A 13,664-nucleotide genomic window follows, 5' to 3' on the forward strand; every position below is an offset into this window, starting at 1 on the left:
TGTTCACAGACGGCGGATGTCTTGAATGTGTTGACATGCGTACGCGATCCCAGAGTGTACAACGATGGCACAGTGTAGCGTCCCCTTAACAGTGAGGCGTCATTGTCGGCGTGTTTCATAGTTCCATCATTACACAGTCAGAAGCATTTCAGAGAAACCTTCTAGTACAGTCAAACCACTTTCTTGACATTATACGTGAGCTGTGTGTGTTTGCATGCTTCTATTGTATTTGCAGAGGTGGAACATCTAATCCCTAATCAGCCTAATTCAGTAATTGCAGTTTTGATCACAGCTCTGCCGCCCACTATAGAACAGTGTGTTCCCTCCGTCCTCCTCTCTCCCTCCATCTCTCTCTCCCACCAGCCCTCCATCCCTCTCTCTCTCTCTCCCACCATCTCTCCCTCCATCCCCTCCATCTCTCTCTCCCTTCATTTCTCCCTCCATCCCTCCATCTCTCCCTCCATCCCTCTCTCTCTCTCTCCCACCATCTCTCCCTCCATCCCTCTCTCTCTCTCTCCCACCATCTCTCCCTCCATCCCTCTCTCTCTCTCTCTCCCACCATCTCTCCCTCCATCCCTCTCTCTCTCTCTCCCACCATCTCTCCCTCCATCCCTCTCTCCCTACCTGATTCCTTCCTTTCCTGCGTCCTGTCAGTGCACTTGACTGAAGTCAAATAATATATCAGCCAGGCGTAGCAGTGCAGGGCTGGGGGTTTTTCTCCGCTCTCCTCCCTCCTGTGTGGGGAGGATGGATGTTTTACAGGGGGAACATTCATCACTGGTTATTTCCCTCTCTTTGTCGGCTGGCAGTAAAAAAGCACTTAAACGCACATCAACAGAATAACAGTCATTTCCATGCATGTTTGCACACTCGTCGTTCTCATTAGTGGCTGCTCCATCGAGCTCACTCTCTCTCACACACACACACACACACGAACACACACACGTATACACACTCGTATGCCACCCACCCCCCCTCTGCATTTGGGTCCCAGGGGCCGTGCTAGTTTAAAGAGTGGCCTTTCTGCCCATGGTGGAGGCCCCGCCATGTGGCCCTGTGGTGGTACAGAGCGCATGAGATGCTGTGCCTCTCTATCTCCCCTCTCTCTCTCTTTTTCTCTCTCTCTCTCACTCACTCACTCCTCTCTCACCCCCCCCCCCCCCCCCCCCGTCTGCACTCGTCCAACAATCAATTTCAGCAGTGCAGCCCATCGGCCCCCTGCCTACACCCATCAGCTCCACGCCCCAAAGCAGAATTACTCGCAGGGCCACTGCCCTCTGAATGAGCTCTGTGTGTGTGTGTGTGTGTGTGTGTGTGTTTACAAGGAACCAATTAAAAGCATGGACCTTCATGTCAAACTGGGAGTTTTAGCTTCATTACGTTTTATTGCATCGTGCATAAATATTGATATCTATGTCCTTAAATATCTATGTCCTTTTATTTAATCAAGAACTAAAAGTACAAATAAACATGTAAAAATGTATCCAAACATGAAACATATTAATCGTGAGAGTAGTTGCTTGTGTATCATTTTGCTCAGTAAACGTCTTGCCTTCTCTCACGACGTGAGTGGCGAAACGGTAAACGTGATGCAAAAACAACAAATGACTGCAGATCGTTTAGCGGTTTTGTCCTGCGTCATTCGGCAGCAAACATCGCAGACCTCAACCCCAGTCCTCGTTGTGCGTGCGGGCTCTTCAGACATGTACATGCGCGAGTTGCAACAGCGCGAGTTTTTGCCTTTTGTGGGCGTCGGACTCTGCGGTTGAAGGTCGGCCCGAGTCGCGCCGTCCCGATCGGCGGGATGATGAGCCGCTGCAGATTGATGGCGTCCTGACAAAAAGAGCGGCGCGTTAACGAAGTCACTGTCTCCGTCTTCTTGGAGGGGTGTCCTCATTTATAAAGCGGCGTCAGTCAGAGGACGGGGCGGGACCGGTTGGGTCGGGACCGGACAACGGCTTTGGAATGTCGAGGAAGCCGGAGTTCCCTGATTAAAGCTCGTATGCCGTGAGTTTTATTCCAGGAGTGGTTTGCGTAGGATACGATATCCCGCATGGTGCGGTGCGTATGTGCGTATGTGCAGGCGGGAGGGGCCGCGCCATGGCAACCGCCAATAAACGTCACGATTGGCCTCATGGCGAGGTCCGGCCGGATCGGTCCCCTTGTGCCACCGCCGACCGGTTAAACCGGCTCTTTTGTCACATACTTCTCTGCTGTGCTTTAAGCATCCTAGCAGGTGAAACTGATCCCAGATCAGGTGAGCTAGTCTGTGTTCTGGAGGCGGGGAGGAGGGTGTCGGCGGCGATGCCCCCCTGCAGTGTGTGAAGAGGCAGTGAGCTCATGGAGTCTGATTCCCCCCCCCCCCCCTACACACACCCCCACTCCTCCCGGTTGTAATGAAGTTTGACATTTCGTTTGCCGAGAGCAGCGGTGTGTGCCTGCCCGTGCCTTGATTAGCCTGCTCTAATTGACTATAATAAGAAGGAGGTAGTGATTGTGTTCACAGAGTTCTTTTTTTTCTATTTCTTTTTTTTCCTCCCCCTTTCATTAATTGCAGCCATTGCCTTTGATTAGGGACGGGGGGTTGCTCTCTCGACTGCCGTGGGGGGGGCTGGGGGTCTTTGTCGAAAAATTACCGCTAGCACCCAGCGAGCTCTCGAATTACCGGAGGAAGTTTGTCCTCGCTTATGGAAGGGCAGAAAATAGAGAGTAAAAGATGAGAAAGAGAGAGAAAGAGAGAGAGTGAGAGAGAGCGACAAAGAAACGAGTTAACATCCCCACCTTTCGCCATCGCCCGCGGCCCTCATCACCAGAGCCTGGGTTTTTAAGCTCCGCCCCCTGCCGGGAAGGTAATGGGCTATAATTGCAGGTTAGCTCTCCGCCTTCTTCCTCCACCCTTCATCGGAAAAGACTCCGACTCCACTTCTGCTCTGGACGCGAAACGGCCGACGACCCCTCCCGCACTTCATTATACGCCGCCGGTAACGCCTAACCGAGCCCCCCCCCCCCCCCCCCCCCCCCCCCCCCCCCCCCCCCCACTTCCTGCTGAGCTGGCCTGGCGGCCATTTTGGCTCTTTCTCTGAAGCGGTTTCCATCAGAGCATATGACGAGTAATTAAGCAGCTCGGAGAGGCCTTTTGAACATGGGGCAAATCGGGGTTATTTATGGCTAACCAGGCCATATATGATCTTACACTTGGTTTCTTATAAGAAAAAAATATTAACCTCCATTCAAAAAGATTTTTGCAAGTAGCACGAGAGTATGAATTCAAACAAAAAAAAAACTACTTAAAACTTAAATGCCGGAGTGGCATGTGAGCCGTCTGCCGGTGTCGTGGAGGCGGATCTGAACGTAGCAGGAGGGGCTGATGGGCCGTGAGCGTCCACGGTTAGCTGGCCCTGCGGCAGGCGTAATGGCACGGCGCAGTGGGCTAGCGCCTCGGCTCAGTGAAAAGGTAAAAGCAAAAGTTATTTCATGTAAGAGGAGCTTGGTTAGGTCACGTAAAAGTAGCCTCCACTGACAGGGCTTCAGGGTGCCGTTTCGTTTAGAAAGTTTTCGTTCGCTGTGGCTATGTGAGCTACGGGCTGGTGGGTATGTCCCTCGCAAAGTCGTTTTTGGGATTAAAAACCGGATCTATTTTTCCTAAGCAACTGTTTTGGGCCGTCGTTTTTTTTCCCACCTATTCCCGCTGTTTGCAGTGTCGTTAATTTGTGCCCCTAATAGCTGAGGTCATCGCTCTCCCCTCTCACCCTTATTGACTTTGATTGTGTGAATAAAACCATATGAATGAATCCGAGGTCTTCAGAGGTCTTGAGTGAGAGACAGGGGCAGGCTTCCACTTTAACCTCACGCTGTAGCACACAATACACCCTCTGGCACTGAACAGGTTGAGTGTTCTCCCCCCGCCCTCACACACCATACGGTGTGTGTGTGTGTGTGTGTGTGTGTGTGTGTGTGTGTGTGTGTGTGTGTGTGTGTGCTCGAGCGCGCGCGCATGCGTGCATGAGCATACATACACACGTGTGTGTGTGTGTGTGTGTGTGTGAGTGTGTGTGTGTGTGTGTGTGTGTGTGTGTGTGTGTGTGTGTGTGTGTGTGTGCGCGTGTGTGTGCTCGAGCGCACGCGCATGCGTGCATGAGCATACATACACACGTGTGTGTGTGTGTTTGTGTGTGTGTGTGTGTGTGTGTGTGTGTGTGTGTGTGTGCAGCTCCTCTGCCCCCAGCTGTCTGCTGCGTCTAATGATCAGTCCCAGGGGGGCTGCTGGGATGAGGAGTGTGGAAATTGAAACAGACGTTTGCACCGGCGCTGCGTCGTGTGTGGCAGCTGTGAGCCCCCCGTTCAGGGCTGGAGAGGGCCAATGCCACCTCAGATCCATGAATATCAACGACCACACCCCCCCCCCCCCGCGCGCTCCCGTCGGCCCATTACACCACCAGGACGGGTCAGATTAGCTTAACGGGCTTCTAATTGGGAGTCAAATCGGGCCGTAAAGATCAAGAGGAGAAGCAGCGGAACGCGAGGAGACGCTGATCTGGAGTCAGTTAGATCCCTCTTCATCTGACTCCGCGTCAAGAAATTTTTCTTTCAGCTCCGTTCCTTCCGTGACCCGGAGCTGTATATTGGCGTTGATGTTCTGTGGACTTTGTGAGGTTGCAGTGTTAAAGGTGAAGAGTGGAAATGGCACAGTGAACCGTAGTGACGGTACAGGACAGTCTTACTTACACCCATCAGCTGGTTCCCGTCCCAGTGCCAGAACAGCCGCCTTCGCCTCCTCGCGGCCCAAATGAGGAGCGCTGGGTAACCCGCCCCGCCCTGAGTGAGCTCGCAGGCGGGTCATAGGGGGTCGGGCGTCGGGGGTGGTGCAGCCCACATTGGCCGCATGGAGCCTGAGGCGGGTGTGCGGTGGTGGAGGTGGTGTTGGAGGCTCCTCCATCCTCCCCCAACACCCCCCCCCCCCCCCACGCTCTGCCCGGCCCGCTTAAAGAACTCCCTGAAGGGATCAGCCAAATTAGGTCTAATGTTCCACGCCAGCTAATGGCCACCACTGCCATTAGAATATGCAGCGCTTGGCACCGCAGGTTTTTGGATGTTCCCAGACCACTGTCCACACACACACACACACACACACACACACACACACACACACACACACACACACACACACACACACACACACACACACACATACACACACATACACACACCCACACCCAGGCCTGTGGAGATGAATGGAGTTTGCAACACCACAATGAGCTTTTGATGCCAAGACAATAGAGGGAGCTGCCAGCATCTGACGCACAGTGTGAATGTGTGTGTGTGTGTGTGTGTGTGTGTGTGTGTGTGTGTGTGTGTGTGTGTGTGTGTGTGTGTGTGTGTGTGTCGCTGTGTGTGTCGCTGTGTATGTGCGTGTAGGAGGTCTTAGCAATATGGGGTTCACTTTGCCAAGGCCTTCTGCCCTGGGGCTTGGTGAGGGGTTGTGGGTAATGGCATCCTGGGGGGACAGGAAAGTGATGTCCAAGTGTCAAGAGGCTTAGAAGGATGGCCATAGCCTCCCTATTGACACCACACACACACACACACACACACACACACACACACACACACACACCCTCCATATACACATCAGGTGCGTCAGGTTAATATCACATTTATATAAATCACCTTACACCAAGCCTGTATTACTTCTACGCCAGCATGACTCCCGGTCTGTCCCCTCACACAGACGGACCTCAACCGGGCCCTGGTTTTCGTTCGTGTATCCTTCCTCTTCTGTGGGAGACTGTACTGCTCACAGGAGCTCCTGCTGCTGTTCTCATTTCTTTTGGAGCTTTAGAAAAGACACTACCAGACATACTGTTTATTCACCATGCGCTATCGAGTCACGTGACCCGTCATGAGAGAATTTCATTTTTGGTAAACACCAAATGTGTCTCCCTCTAGCCAATGGGGCGATGGATCCTGTCGGCGGCGCCCCTGGCATGGGCGGAGCTACCAGCCCCAAGCTGGAGCCGCCCCCTTCACCCCACGCTAACCGGAAGAAGCACAGGAGGAAAAAGAGCACCGGTATCTCCAAACCTGACGGGCTGTCAGCGGGCAATGAAGGTAACACACACACACACACACACACACACACACACACACACACACACACACACACACACTCACACACACACACACATACATACACACACACACACACACACACACACACACACACACACACACACACACACACACACACAAACCCCTCCGTCAGGAGCTTGAGATTCCCTTGCTGGACAAACAGCAAGTGGACATTTCAGAGTGGAGTTGATCAACTTGATCAAGCGTGTTTCACACCCTTTCCTCTATTGTTCTCGGCGGAGGGTCACAACTGTTCACAACATGTCACAACTCTTCACCCCCGCGCAATCAGCGCACGGCCCCCGTGACAAATGGAGACGCGTGATTGGGTGGCGTTTTGAAAACAAAAGGGCTCCTCTCGGGCCGTTCGCCGCTGAAGGGGCCCGATCAATCAGCCTGATGTGCGGCATCCTCCATAAAGGTTGTCATGAGCATAACCACGATCGTTTCGTCCGGCGTCAATTCCGTTACGGCGGCCCGCAGCCGAACCGGGGCCGGTCTCTCTTTACAGTTCGAACCCCTTTCGGGCGGGCGGAGTCTGAGTCTGGCGCGGGAGCCTCGTCGAAGCGTCTGTGGAACCCGAACGCCTCGGTCAGGGCCGGTGGGAGTCTGGTGACTGATTGAAAGGTGTTAAGGGGGTTTTAATGGGCTAGGAGTGAGTGATGTCTGACATTAAGGGCTCGGGGGAGTTGTCGGCTTGGTGGATTCTCATTGTTCCACTGTATTAGAGAAGGGCTAGCCCTGCCCGACACCCGGTCCGTCCCATTACACATGGAATAATTGACGTTTCGTCAAGAGCGTAACGTCACTCCCCGCAAGTCTGCCGGAGCTCAGAGGCTTTGTGGGTAACGGCGGTACGGCAAGGTGCGCGCGTTTGCGTCCGCGTGCAGTCTGAGAGACGGAGAAGGGGAAGGGGCGGCTTTCGGAAAAACTTTCTGTCAAGAGCCGCATCGTCCTCCTCAGCCGCGTTTCCCGCCTTTATCCCTGAAAGGTTCTATTAGTGAGCGGGTGTCTGTTCTAGCAGGCCGCGCGCCGAATACAGACATATTGCTTAAGTATCGGGGGCAGTCAGGTGGAGACAGCGAACTGCCTCAGTGAGGGGGAGAGAGAGAGTGAAAGAGAGAGAGAGAAAGAAAGAGAGAGAGAGAGACAGGGAGGGTGAGTCTTTGAATAAATTGCTATCAGTTTATCTCATTTACGAGGCAATCAGAACCTCCGAACGTTGGCAGAAATTGAATTTTAGTTGTTTTGAAGCATCATAAATCAAACGTGCTGTAGCTTTCTAAAAGGGTGAAGCAACTTTTTTTCCCCCCTTCCTTTCCCCACTCTGCCAAGTCTGTGATCAAAAAGAATCCACTGACAGCTAGATCATGTCATCTTTCTGATTAACACAATTAGGTTTAAGATCTGCCGGTTTGACGTGGCTGGACTGAAGGATCGTAAGCAGAAACACCTCTGTCCTGAGTGATGTGTTCTCAATCTTTAGTCATGCAAGGACATTGACACTTTAACCCTAGCACCACCACTTTTCAAAGCGCTTTGGTGAATGTAATGAGCAACACGTGTGTTTAAAGCATCACGTGTGCTTAAAGTATCAATCTGATGCCTCTACCAGCGGGGGACCCCATCCCATCGGCCTGTCTGACTACGGAATGGCTCATGCTCAAAAATGGATCATGAGTTTTTATTTCCTTTAACTCTGAGGTTTAAGGGGAACATGTAATTTATAGTCTCTGCCTCTGTTTCAGACGCTGCCTCCTGCTTCTATATTTCCAAACCCTTGTAACTTACACTCTCTCGATGAGCATTTCGAAACCACCTGCAGGATTTGGTCCTGGGGCGTCCGCTGCTGTCGGGGACGCTCTATATCCTGCGAGAGTTCCTTCGCAATTCGACACGTGACACGGAAAGAGCACCAAAACGCGCTCTCGAAAAACAAGAAACGCCTCAAACCTGCCTTACGGGTGTGAAATCAGAATAAACTGGCTCTATCGGACTGCTCTGACTTATCAGTGTTAACATTTTGGGTTTCGTAAACTGTGACCTTTAATCTAAATAATCTCTTCTGCAAATAGACGTTGTTTTTTTTTTGGTCCACGTTAAAGCCCCGTTGGCTCTGGCACGTGAAGGGTTAACTCCTCCCACGCCGGGGCGTCCACGCTGCCCGTAGCAAATGAACCTTTAACTGCCTGCCCTAATGGGGGGTGTTTATCTCAATACTTCCGTTTTGTCATCCTGCGAGTCGCTGCCGTCTCCCCCGAGCATTCCCGCCGGCCCCCGCCTCGCTAATGGAGCAGCCGCTCAGGCTCCTCACACTTTGCAAGGAGAAACAACAAGATTATTGTTTGCATGCCACGGGACGCGCACACGCCCGGAGAAGCGCGCAGGGGGTCACGTGTGCGCGCCACGTGTGCGCGCCCGGAGACGGTCGTGCTTATCCAATTGTCCGCACGTGTCATTATAAGAATATCGCGCGTGTGTGTTTGCGTGTTGGAGGGGAGACGTTTCGTCTCGCGCTCCCCTCCTCTGTGTTTTGTCTGCTGGCCCCTCAGGCTTGTCTCAGTAATGGCCCTGCGCTGATTGCTCTAATACAGGTTAGGAATATTGCCTTTAATGGTGTGTAAAATGAGCAAGAGCCGGTGCTGACATTTACAGATGGCACCGGCAGTCCCGGTTCCTCCCAACTGCCTGTTAATTCACAACAAGCGACCGTCTCCCCGCGCCTCCGGTGGCCCAGATAGCAACCGGCACGCGTGCCAGTCGGGGTCTCGGGGGCGGTAGAGGCCACAGACTCCGTTGAGGAGGTGGTGGGACGTTCTTGCGTGAGCTTTCTCCGCCTCGGCAGCAGACGGATCAGCTGTTGGCGGCCAATCGGGTCAGGCTGGCTGGTCCAGCTGCGGTCAAAGCCGGTACACACCCAACCACTGCTATACCACCACCCCCCCCACCACTGGGGCAGAGCGAGAGGAGCAGTGTGGACTCGGACGGCGGGCATCTGCTGCTCAGCCGAAATCAGACGGGTCGGCACACTCACGAATCAGCACTGTGCTGAGACGCTAACCCACACACACACACACACACACAACACCCACCCCTCCTCACACCGAGCCTTCACCCCATCACCTACACCGTGCACAACTCAGCAGCTTTGCTGCCATATGTCTCCAGAACAACACCGTGTCCCAAGATGTCACTGCGTTCGCACATGGTGGAACGCGGGCGAGCTCGTGTAAGGTTAATGACCCGCAATTACATTCAATTAAAACCGCTAATAGCCTCTTATCGCTGTAGTAACAGCATCATCGGCCGCACCAAAAAGCCGTCCGTCAGCTGTACGAAGCGCGCCGATCTGGCGCGGAGCCACAGAGAGCGAGAGGCCCGCCCTCCCTTCCTCATCGTCATTATCATCTTCGCTCTCTCGCACTCTTTTTTTTTAATCTCCGGGTGTTAATGAGGGTAAATGGCACCTGGCACCTGCTCCGCGCTCCTGGTCGTTAGATCGGATCGAGGCCGAGCCGTGGCCCTTCCCCTGCTGGTCTCTCTGCACTTGTTGCTAAGTGGAGATCGGGTGTGCGATTACGCGGTTGGTGGGAGGGCCGGTGCGCTGCGATGCCGGCTGTGTCACCCTGCTGTGCGCCGCTAAGGAAGCTTGCTCGTTTAGGTGAGGAAGAGTGCGGCAAAAAAAAAAACGTCAAATTTTCGCTCAGGATAAACAAAGGAAATCGGGGAGACCTCGAAGCTACTTTTATTATTTGAAAAGCAACTTTAGAAGCAGTTGTGCCTTGAGGCCCAGGGGTGTGGCTTTAGTGAGCATGCTTGTGCCTTAAGGCCCAGGGGTGTGGCTTTAGTGAGCATGCTTTGGGCGTTAGTTTCCTGTGGATTCAACCCATTGGCATTAGAAGCTTGATCTTTTATATTTCCATATGGAAATTACCTGTTGTAATGGCAGTGTGATTTCCAGATGACCGGCCAACAAAGTAATTGTCTGTGCAAGGATTCATAGGTGTGTAATTATAGGACTCCGTGGAATTCCAGATAATTATGTTGGTGTCCATATTAGCATCATCAGAGCCAGAGTGCACTGCGGAAACACACACCTACCATGTGTTAGTGCGGGAAGAGCAACACACGATTGCACAACTGCGGAGTGCGAATAATTATTCAGTTGCAGGTGTTTGTGCATCTTTTCCAACACGATGCTAGTTTATTTAAAACAGCTACTTGTATCTTTAAATATAAGTACTGTGAATATGAAAACACATTTTCTAAATTAATAGCCTGAGCGTAGCTGAGTTAATTGAGATATGTCTGTGCTTGTAATTAGTGATCCCTGAACGCACATGACAAAACGCCTCCTTTGGAGCCAAATTTATTTCTGGCATCTTTCCATTCATTTGTTGTTATAGTACCGCTTCTTTGAGCACCAGACGGCACGGAAAGGTAAACGAAGAGTTGCTATTGGCCCGGCAGCGGCCACTCTGCATTTTGATTCGGGGCTCCGCCCCCAAGCTCTTCATTGATCCCCGGCGTGGGCTCGAGTCCCATCAATAAATCTGATAATAGAAGACGGTGTAGAGCTAATTGGATTATTGTTTTTGGCTGGGGGCCACGTGGCTGTGGTGCGTAGCAGGAGTGCGTGTGAGCGATCAGACATCTGTTACTCCTGCCTAGTCCGTCCCTCTACCGGGTGTCACATAGAAAGGTCGAGAGTAAAGTTCTCAAGCCAAGGTGTGTGACCGGTGTGAAGAAGAGTACAAAACACACCGTTCTGTGATTGACCAGACTTCCAGTGCGTCCGAATACCGTAGCCGTAGGATAAATCATTAATTGAAAAACTGTTCGGTGGTAGTGAGAAGTAGTCTTCTCTGTCTTTTCTGATCTAAAAGACATGAATTGTTCATAAATTAGGGAGGGGTGATCTCTGTCATTACGATGTTGCTATTACTGTTTACAATCCATGTCCTTGATGGTATAACTGAAGCACCTTTTAGGTTTCAGCTCTATTGGATTGTATTGGATTAGGTTTTCCCAAACGCCTTGACTGAATCATATTGAAAATCAGGCCAAAATCACTAGTGCACCATACACCACAAGTATGGAAACAAATGTGAACAGGATGTAATTACAGGATTGTGTTGTTATACAGAGTAGTCTCGCAGTGTTGCACTGATTGTAATAAATGTCATTAACAGCATAAACTCCAAATATATCTCGCCATTTTGTGCTGTGTAGCGTAAATGGCGGCGAAACGTTTTAATTTAACGTCGTGTCCTAATTGGTGAGCACTGCGCTGTCTCACGCAGGCGCAACTACCCCCCCCCCAAAAAAAATCCCCCAACGCTCGTCTAATCATCAGGAACATGTTAAAGTAATCACGGCTTTAAAATGATCATGGAGCAAATGAACGCTGAGCTGATGGTTTACTTCTCACCTCTCACCTCTCGTTGGAACGGATGACGTGCGCCTTTGTGTTTGTGGTGTGGAAATTAGCGTGACCCAAATGATTAACCCACATTAGATTCCAGTTAGGCGGTTGCTATGTAATGCGATTGGATGGTAATGAGATAAATGCACTAATGGATGTGTTTACCTTGTAAACGGCTTGATTTTTACGACGCCGATCTTCCGTGGTAACTGGAATTGATCAGAGACCCCTATACGTGTCCCCGTGTTATCTTCCTAGCCTCCTTCTGAGGTTGGATGTCTGCGGTGTGCGATGTGTGATGCCTGGTGGTGTTGAGAGGGGATTAACACGCTCTGACACTACGGTCACCACCAACAGTGTTCATGACAGGATTAGGCTCAGTTCATGTTCATAGAACTTCAGTGATGACCTAACCAGTTGAGTCAATGTGCTGAAATTCACCGCTGACATTCTCCTGTAAAGGGAAGTGTTAATACATGAACCTTTTTTGAGTTGTCCTCACATGTCTGTAACTTAAGGACAAATGGTTGCGCAAAACATATTTAAGTGCGTTTCTAGTGACGGTGAAAATGCTTCAAATTGGCTTCTGTGTGGTCGGATCCTCTCGTTGACCGCTGAACACTGTTGACGAGTACGCGTTGCTGTTTCAGAACAAGATGAGTCGTTCGAGTTCATCATCGTGTCGTTGACGGGACAGACGTGGCATTTCGAGGCGTCTGCGTACGAAGAGAGGGAACTGTGGGTTCAAGCCATCGAGAGCCAGATATTTGCAAGCTTACAGTCATGCGAAAGCACCAAAAATAAGGTGAGAAGGAACATTTTTATGTTTTACATATCAGTCATTTACTTATGTTTGGGAAATTAGCTTTTTCTTTGGTTGAGTGAATTTTATTACTTTTATGATAAGATTTTAAAATAATTCGATAATTGCCATTCCTCTGGGATCTCGTATGGAACCGCTAGAAGCTGTATCAAATGCCACCTGAACACCTAAACATTTGTTGACCTGAACATGGACTTCAAAGTGTTTAGAAACTTTTATTCTAAAACCATGGAATATTTCTTTATTGCTAATTCTTCCATTTAATGTATTCTGTATATTTGTTTTAAGGAGTAACTTTCTTTAGATTTCAAAATATGATGATGACATGCCATCTGTTTTGCCTGGTTAGTGTTCCTCTTTCCTCTCCTCTTTCCTGTCCTCTCTTCTCTCCTCCTTTCTCTCCTTCTTTCCTCTATTCCCCTTATGCCGTCCTGAAGATATGTGATCAGAGGTGATGCATTGTGGGAATCTTATTAAGGCTGACGGCTCTTAGAGAGTCTAGCTACACAACCATTGTCTCATCTGCCCTCACAAGCTCGCACTCTTCAGTCCTCTCCTTCTCGCCATGTCTCACTTCATCTCTCTCCTCCCCAGTCTCGGCTAGGCAGCCAGAGCGATGCCGTGACCATCCAGTCCATCAGGAACGTGAGAGGAAACAGTTTCTGCGTGGACTGCGACGCCCCCAGTGAGTCCTGCTCATTTGACCCCGCGAGCTGTATGAGCGGCTCGCAGGCCGAGCCTTACGTGCGTCCTCCAGTGTCTGCGCGAGGTTTGCCGTACGGGATGGGTGTGTTCTCTCTCATCCTCTGTTATAAGGAGCATTACTTTCTCATTAAAGTCCAAATTAGCACTTGCTGCACGGCAGTGATAGCTACCCAACACTGGAGGGTGTAGACCACACGTTGAGCTTATCGGCATGGCCGCGTTGCCTGAGAACTGTTATTGCTTGCTTACCGTAGACTCTATCGCATGTGCATGACCTTTGACCTTTAGCATTAACGGCGTGTTCCTCCCTCTTTGCAGACCCGGACTGGGCCAGCCTCAACCTGGGCGCCCTCATCTGCATCGAGTGCTCGGGGATCCACCGTAACCTGGGCACCCACCTGTCGCGCGTGCGCTCGCTGGACCTCGACGACTGGCCCGTGGAGCTGAGCGCGGTGATGACGGCCATCGGCAACGCCATGGCCAACAGTGTGTGGGAGGGGGCGCTAGAGAGCTACAGCAAGCCCGGCGCCGACAGCTCCAGGTAATCAGAGCTTTACAGTCGCCGTCGCGATCAACAGTCATTAC

At 51.3% G+C, this 13,664-nt stretch overlaps 1 protein-coding gene across 1 annotated transcript in view; it reads left to right on the forward strand.

The window, feature by feature from the left end:
* agap3 (ArfGAP with GTPase domain, ankyrin repeat and PH domain 3) overlaps positions 1-13,664 on the forward strand; it is a 118,008-nt gene that overhangs the window by 87,253 nt on the left and 17,091 nt on the right. Inside the window, 4 exon segments of the mRNA XM_076970318.1 lie at positions 5,944-6,105; positions 12,202-12,356; positions 12,969-13,059; positions 13,398-13,620. Coding sequence (XP_076826433.1) covers positions 5,944-6,105; positions 12,202-12,356; positions 12,969-13,059; positions 13,398-13,620 — 631 coding nt within the window.

This window comes from Brachyhypopomus gauderio, chromosome 13 (genome assembly GCF_052324685.1).
Source record: "Brachyhypopomus gauderio isolate BG-103 chromosome 13, BGAUD_0.2, whole genome shotgun sequence".
Classification (NCBI taxonomy): Eukaryota; Metazoa; Chordata; class Actinopteri; order Gymnotiformes; family Hypopomidae; genus Brachyhypopomus; species Brachyhypopomus gauderio.